General features: G+C 35.6%; 1 protein-coding gene across 9 annotated transcripts; it reads left to right on the forward strand.

Moving 5' to 3' along the window:
• The first annotated feature begins 5740 nt into the window (after positions 1–5740).
• Positions 5741–7547, forward strand: LOC106319929. Of its 9 annotated transcripts, XR_001265618.1 has the most exons (7): positions 5741–6065; positions 6181–6262; positions 6343–6461; positions 6549–6656; positions 6794–6908; positions 6997–7149; positions 7226–7547. XR_001265618.1 is itself a non-coding variant. In XM_013758318.1 (3 exons), exons 1-3 carry the CDS (start codon positions 6765–6767, stop codon positions 7262–7264), a joined length of 336 nt encoding a protein of 111 aa, XP_013613772.1. In that variant the 5' UTR covers positions 6719–6764; the 3' UTR covers positions 7265–7547. The 9 variants fall into 9 exon arrangements, 1 of the variants encoding a protein (XP_013613772.1); XR_001265617.1 differs by having other exon boundaries at positions 6181–6461; XR_001265616.1 differs by having other exon boundaries at positions 6343–6656.
• Positions 7548–8172: the final 625 nt, after the last annotated feature.

Genomic DNA, 8172 nt, shown 5'->3' on the forward strand with positions numbered 1-8172 from the left:
AAAATATAGAGATTAAATTCTTCTTCTCGGTTTGAAAATCTTGAATCTGATGTCTTGGAAGTACAAGTAAGGAAGAGAGCAAAAGGTTGCCACACATTAAGCATTGATCTTTATGATTGTCTTGCTCACTGAGTTCTTTGTGTATATTGAAATTCACAACTCACAAAAGAAGGGAGAAAAAAGTTGATATGCTTAAGGCTATGGAAGACCTGAAACTGTTGTTTGATCCTTGCGGTTGTTCTTTGTTCTGTTTACGTTTCCTTAGTTTTGGTCTTATCAATAACCTTATTGGAACTTGAATCTTTGTATGGATTAGTAAAAACCACACCTTTTTTTTTTGAAACATTTAATAATTGCTTTTATGTAGGTTGTAAAGAAAGATGAAGATGTGAAAGTGATTGTAGCGGTGATGACGATTGGTTGCCTCCGTCACCAAAGGTTGAAAGCAAAGAGTTAGGTGAAGAGTCTACCATTAAAGCTGTGAGGTAGTTTTGTATGTGTTGAGTATTTTTCCATCTATGTGCTTACCAGCTTCATATTAGAAGCCACGGTTTGAACACTGCTAGCTTTAATTTTTTAATGCTCGATGATATCATCCAAATAGTTTCTGTGTTATACTTTGATTCTTAAGTTTTGAATTGAAATATCCAATGTATTAGAAGCTATGATTTTGTATGTGTGTGCTTCTAATGTTTCTATTAGAAGCTACTATTTTTTACTCTAATGCTATATCTGTTCGTCGATTTCACTCACATAAAGCGATTATTTAGGACACAGCTAACCGTTATTTTTAATTCGTCCTTGATGACATCACCCAAAAGTCTCTATTATTACACTTTGACCTTAAGTTCGGAATTGAAATGTTCACTGCATGTGGAAGAAGATGAGCTCATGTCATTCACAAAAATTATAGTAGATGCGATGCAGGAAGCCAAGGTTTCTGCTAGCAATGAAGCTGAAATATCTCAAAACATTCTCAGAGGCAGATGCTGCTCAGGTGGATCTCAGATCATTAGAACTTTAGGACCACACACAAGCTTTTAGCCGTTCTAAAAATAATCATCTCGGACTAATTAACTCTTTCTTCTTATCATCTTTGGTTGATGATCTCTTCTTTCTCTTAGATGAATCGAATGATACTGTTATTAAAATCAGTCCGCACAGCTTTCACCAAAGGCGTTGAACCGCCCTAAACGTGACAACCAAAACACTGATCGATAACACAGTAGAGAAAGTTGGGGATGCGTTTGGAGATGCAGCAGAGTAGCTTACGGCTTCGGTCTCAAGTCCTCCTCCCTTCGTTGCACTCTTCACACTACAAATTTACGCAAAGACAATACATCTATTTTTTTTTTTGGGCAACGACAATACATCTATTTAAAATAACGTTTACATAATGTTCAAAAAAGTAACGTTTTTATATTATATAACTAGGGAAAGTGATGACTTTCAAAACTAAAACATGTATATTTGTTTTCTTACTTTTATATTTTGGTTACTTTGATCTATTAAGTTTACCAGGAATAGGAATAGAATGAAGAACAAGAAATACAATTTATTTTGCTTACTTTAATCTATTAAGTTTACAAGAAATAGATAAATCATTCTTTTCAGTGTTCAAATATTCTTGTAGCTTGGAATCTACTGAAGTGGATGATCTAGAGAGGAGATTGACTTAGCTATGATGAATCTGAAAGATGAACCTACTTATTTGTAGGTATCACTCATCATGCATCAAATGAAAGCAGCTCCGTTGATTATTTTGAAAGTTGTGTTCTGTTAAATAGTGTAAGCAAAATGTGTTTTAGATTTTTTTTTCTTGATTCTAAGAATGTTTTAGGTTCATGCCTCAAATGAAAGCAGCTCCGTCATATCATTTATGTATGTTTTATAAGTATTGTATTCTTCCTAATGATAGACAAAGTATTCAGATTTTTGTCTGGATTTTAAGGCATTCCTATCGTCTAATTCACCGTTGTTAGTTAGAAACTTAGAATTCTGCAAGCTAAGGACTTAGCAAAGATATTAGTGGTATTTACCATTTTATCAGCTTCTTTAAAGCTTGATTTTTCTATATTATTCCTAGATTATGTAATGCAGTGGCAAAATCAGGTATCTTCTGCAAAATCAGGTGATCACTATAAACTTGACCTTCTTTTGTGGTGGGTAAACTCATTTATTTTAATTAATCATAGTTCCACCAAAAAATAAAAGAAATCAAAAATAATATAAGCACTAATTATCCCTTGAAAACTAAACAATAGTATTTGTTTTAAAAAGTCCTAACTATTTTGGATGATATGGTTTATTTGATAATTATAAAATATGTAAATCTCTAACCGTAAAAATAATAGGTAAATTTTACTTTTTACATAATTTGAAATAATATTGGATTTCAAAGAGAATGTAAAAAAAAAGTACTAACAATATATAAAAGAGAAGAAAACATATATGTGAATCTCAACCGCAATTTTGAATAATGCTAGTATATAAAATAATTATAAAATAAAAATGAAATTTCTTTATTAGCTAGATAAACATATGATTTCCAATAAAATAACAAAACTAAATAACAAATATATTTAAAATTATTTTCAAGTTGAAAATAAATTAAATATTGTTTTTTTTTACTTTAGTCTTATATATAATGAGACACTTTTGCCTCTCCTGAAGCTATCCATGTATGCATTTCATAAAGAATGTGGGGTCCACTTAATATCCTGTTAACTTCGAATTGGTTATGTGCTTGGTCTGATTTGTGCTTTAGCGTTAGGTTTAATAAATCAATAAAACTTTGCGTTTTGTGCTAGGGATTCATTGTTATCTTCCTTGCAAAACACAATTTGGCCGTCTCCGCTTAGGCCTGGGCACAAAAACCGGACCCGAGGACCCGAACCGTAACCGACCCGAAAAAACAGGGTTTCGGGTGGATTCGGTTCTTCAGAAATACCCGGTTGGGTTTTGTATTTCACTATGTTCGGGTTACGGTTCGGTTCGGTGAATAACCGATACTCATTTGAGTATCCGATTGAACCGAAGCAGTAATTAAAACATCACGCCCGACCGTAAAGCATTAAGCTTTAATTCTTTGATTCTTTCAATCCACCTCTTCCTCTTCGTGGAGACGGCGACTCCTCTCGAGAACGTCGATCGTCTCTGAGAGAATCGAAACCGAATCACATAAACTTTACATCTGATTCTCTATAAATGGAGAGTCTTGATCGATGCAGCTCCTTCACAATTCACAGCGAAACAACTCAGTCTAAGGTTTACAATCCGAAACACTTAATTCTTATTTCTATTTTTCGATTGATTCTTAATACGTTCGTATTTGATCTCTAGTTTGATCGATCTTTCATTATTGTTCTTCAATCACGGTTCATTGTTGTTGACTGATTCTCTTGTTTATATTTTGTTGATGGATTCAACAACTCTGAATGGAAAAGACAATGGCAATCAAAGAAAGCAGGAGATAGATGGAACACAACAAGAGTTTTCAACTCCTGATAGTAGAGGAAAAAGAAAAGAAGTCCCCGGCTCAAGCAGAGCTACGTCTCAACCAGAGAAGGCAACTAAGACGATTAGCGTACGGTCAAGTGTTTGGGAACACTACACAAGGACGACAGAGAATCGAGACAAATGCGTCTGTCACTATTGCAAGAAGACGTTCGCTTGTCCAACCAAATCAGGGACGTCTAACCTGCAGAAACATCTTACCACCTGCAAACATTACAAAGCTTGGGAAGAGGGAATGGTTCGTACTCAGCCTGCGATCAATGAAGATGGTTATCTGAAGGACGCCAAGGTTTCAGAAGCTGTGGTCTGGGAAGCTACAAACGAGATGCTTGTGCCACTTTCCTTTGTTGAAAGCTTAGCATGGAAGTGGTTCTGCAACAAAGTGAATCTGCCCAAGCCACAGTCGAGGAGGACCGCAACAAGACACATTGTTGAGATGTATGTGAAGAAGAAAGCTGCATTGAAGGAATGGTTCAAAGTTAACAAACAGAGAGTGTCTCTTACAACTGATATATGGGTCGCTCAAGCTACAGGTAATGATGCTAGTTTCCTTAGCTTAGTATTTGTTTATGTCTGATTTTATATATAAGATTCAAGACTAACTTGTGTTTGTTTGGTTTCGTATAGGTGCTAGTTATATGGTGATCACAGCTCATTTCATTGATGCATCTTGGAAACTGAAGAAGCTGATCCTCGGCTTTAAGTACATCACTGATCACAAAGGTCAGACCATTTCAACAGTTCTACTTGAGTGTTTAGCTGATTGGGGTATAGAAAAGATTTTCTGCATCACTGTTGACAACGCAACTGCAAATTCATCGGCTCTTAGGAAGTTTAAGACTAGTTTTGGTTTGCTTGGTAATGATGCAATGGTGCTTTCTGGGGATTATATGCATTTGCGTTGTTCTGCACACATCATAAACTTGATAGTGAAAGATGGTTTGGCTGCTGTGGATGTTAATGTTTCTGCTATTCGTAATGCTATTTGCTATGTAAGATCAAACACTACTAGGCTAAGATCGTTTGAACTGAGGGTATTCAAAGTGAATTTGAGTATGAAGACAAACTCAAGAGGGGTATATCACTTATAACTAATCAGTTATCACTTATAACTTTTATATAATATTTTCTTGACAATGCTTTTCTTTATAACTTGTTTCAGAGTTTGATTCTCAAGCAACACAAGAAGAATGAGTCAAGGAGGAGCTTTGGAGAAGTGGATGATGCGCTTTGAGTTTGTTTTTTAGTTTGGTCTCTTGTTGTTGTTTGTTGTTGGTTCTTTGTTGTTTTGAAAACTTGCATTGCGGTTAAGAAAAGGATTGGTGTATGTTTTGTTCCTTTTTCAAATATGGAATGGAATTTTCAGTTTAGTTATACCTCTACCTATGTGTTTCTGCCATTATTATTGTTATTTCCAAACCCTTTGACTCCTTCAGTCTTGATTTATACAATTCAAACTGCAATTTTCAAAGTTTGAAACTGATGAAGTCTTTATATTCCAAACTCTCTGTGGTAATCTTTCTCTATTCACAAGAGTCAAGAGCCAACAAGAGTAGAAGATGATGCGTAGATCAGCTATTTGGGAGCACTACACAAGAACAGAAGACAACCAAAACAAATGTATATGTCACTATTGCAACAACACTTTTGCTTGTGTGCCTAATTTTGGCACATCTAACCTCCATAAACATCTTCAAAGCTGCAAACAGTTCAAAGTAAGTGTTTATGTGATGAGTATGAAATGGTGACATGCTTGATATTCATGTTTTCGTTTATAACTTACTTGTTTATAACTTTATTTCAGATCATGATATCCAATCAAGACAAGAAGAATGAACTGAAGTGATTTAAACTATGAAAGCAATGGAGAAATGGGATTTTTGTTATGTATTATGATCAAGTATTCGTTTTAAGTTTTTTTTTTTTGGTTATTTCGGTTACAAATTGGAACCGAATGGTTACTTCGGGTAAATGTAACCACAATAATTTCAAGTACAATGAGTATTTGGTTACTTTACGGGTCTTCAATCTCGGAACCGAACCCACCCGAACCCGGTTGGACTCGACTCGAACCCGACCCGTAATTTATATATACCCGAATGAGTATTTGTATTGGAAACCCGAAAGAACCGAAACCCGAAATACCCGACCCAAACCCGATTGGGTACCCGAACGCCCAGGCCTATCTCCGCTTTTCAAAATCTGTAGACCTACTGTTTCTCCTCTCATCTCTTCACCTCCCCTGTCGTTATCTCTCCCCCCCCCCCATATGGTTCAATGTATTTCTTTCTGTTCGGCCATGATTGTTATTCCCATTAATTCGAGTATGTATGTCGATGTTTCCGTTTCCTGCATCTCGAATCTTATATATAATGGGGTTGAGAGTAGGTTGGATGTTCAGAACCATTTTGAGTTTATCATTTTATTGAGCGTAGAAAGATTTTCGAAAATGTCTTCCTCCGATGCTGTCTTTTTGCAATTAGCCTTCGACGCTCTCTGCCTCGGTTGATCCGCCCAGTTCGGTGTCGCTCATCCCAAAATATTTGGAGGTTTGTTAACTGTAAACTTAGCCATCATACTGAAGAATTTTTGTCCGTTTATATATTTATAAAAAATAACATCTTCGTCCAACATATAATCTACAAAACACTCATCATACTGCAGGTAACCTGTACCTCAACTCCACACCAGCAAAGGAGTTTTATTTCGACCCCAGCCTTCAAGCCATCTCAGAGTTCACAGCCAGGTATAAACTCTTTAGGTGTTTCTGTTTAACCAAAATTTTAATGTTCTGGTAGTTCATCATATTATACCATCTGGTTCCAGCTTATAACGCCCAATAGGTGAAGCTTTCCCTTGTATCGATACCAAAGAAGGGATAAAAAATGAAGGAAGTTGTCTCAATAGGAGATCCAAAAAAGTTCATTTCCAATTCTGACGAGCATGTAATATTCCTCGAACCAAGAAAGTTGTAAAAAAAAAAATGATTTAGCACAGAATTATTAAATAGTTGATATGCTGCCTTGGTAAAGACACATGAAGCTTATTTTATCTGCAAGGCTTGGATTGTTGAGGTCCTGCAACAAAATGTTGGTCTTTCGTTTCTTGCACTGGCTGCAGCAGGAAGCTTGACAAATCTGGTACCTCTCTCTGTTGCAACCATTGTGTTAATCTCAACATCACCAGAGTTATAAAGTAAGAATTTTACTATTTATAAATGTGTATGATTATAGACTCTTCCTAACATTATGATCTCTTATGTCACCCTTTATTCCAGGTACTGTATTGAATTGTTAGTTGATGATGGGAATGATAATGCCACTTTCGTATTGTTTGACAGAGAGGTGCTTAGACTGACTAAGCAAGATGCAGCTGGTCTAACTCTAGATGAGGTTTGTGATTTTCTGTTCACAACATCTGATGCTCGCATCCACTTATCACAGACGTACTTTATTTCCCTAAACTTGGCTTTACCTGCAGATGAATGGTGGTCACGGCAACGAACTCCCACAATGCCTACAAGAACTTGATGGAAAAGATTTTGTTTTCCAGATTCGTGTGACACTATTCAATTTCACCCCATGCTACTGCACTTTCACAGTTTCTGCAATCGTTGACCACATCAACCCCGAGGTATTAGAACATATATTTTTACAAAACGTTATCATCTAACTCATATTATAATAACATAAGTGAAACTGTTTGGCAGACTTTCAACACCAATGAAGAACAATATGTTCAAGTGTAAGGTGGTGGACCATATGCATATGCCAGCAACCAAGTTAGAGATGAAGGGGATGGACCAAATCAATCATGTATTGATGGAAAAGAGAGTAGCCGTAAACGCCCCCGTGAGTGAAGTTAGCAAGCTGTGACACTGTCAACCCACCTCTGCTTTTGTTTCTATACATTTTCCTTTAGTGCTTTGCAATTTCTATTTCTCACTTTCCAAGCATTTTTCTGTTTCCACGTTTTCGTTCTTTAAAGCACTTATGGTTTTAATAGTTTAAAAAGGGTTGGCATAATTTTTTAAGTTGGTGCAATTAACATAATAATATCTATTTCAAAGGATATATGAACGTACATGATTCAGACATTCAGTTAGTTAGACAAGTAAGGAGTCTGGAAATTCTTAGGAAAAACAAATGAGTTGGGAATAAAAATGCTCTGACTAACAAAACGTTAATCAACAGAGCTCGAACAACAGGAACCCTAAATTACGTTCATGATGCCTGCAAACCTTAACGAAACTCACAAAAAAAAAACAGAAAAAAATTAACTCTTACTAATGATGTACGTTTCATAAAAAATATATAGAAAAACAGGCAAGTAGATTAAGATATGCTTCAATCATGCAATTCATATAGAGTTATAAATATAAAGTTCTCATCCCAACAAATTAGCGGAAAATAAACCGAAATTCACTCCAAATTAGTTTTCATCCACCTCCGTTGGTGCCAGAAACACGTCTACAGATGACGTGAAAGCAGGTGGACGTATATACCCCGGTGAATGAGAGTTTTCTTTATATTCATGTTTTTCTCCAAAGCCATTTACGGCAACTTACCTCATTCGAGGTGAACATTTTTAATTATTAACTAGAACTTTTTTTTTTATCTTATATAAATGGTAATATATATTTATAAAATTTATATG

This window comes from Brassica oleracea, unplaced genomic scaffold (assembly GCF_000695525.1).
Source record: "Brassica oleracea var. oleracea cultivar TO1000 unplaced genomic scaffold, BOL UnpScaffold00692, whole genome shotgun sequence".
NCBI lineage: Eukaryota > Viridiplantae > Streptophyta > Magnoliopsida > Brassicales > Brassicaceae > Brassica > Brassica oleracea.

What these genes read in the sequence shown, in the direction of transcription:
- LOC106319929 (XM_013758318.1), top strand. Translation starts at nt 6,765, where the DNA reads ATGATCTCTTATGTCACCCTTTATTCCAGGTACTGTATTGAATTGTTA. An exon ending in CTGGTCTAACTCTAGATGAG is followed by an intron (nt 6,909 to 6,996) that starts GTTTGTGATTTT and finishes CTTTACCTGCAG; the next exon opens with ATGAATGGTGGTCACGGCAA. An exon ending in TTGACCACATCAACCCCGAG is followed by an intron (nt 7,150 to 7,225) that starts GTATTAGAACAT and finishes ACTGTTTGGCAG; the next exon opens with ACTTTCAACACCAATGAAGA.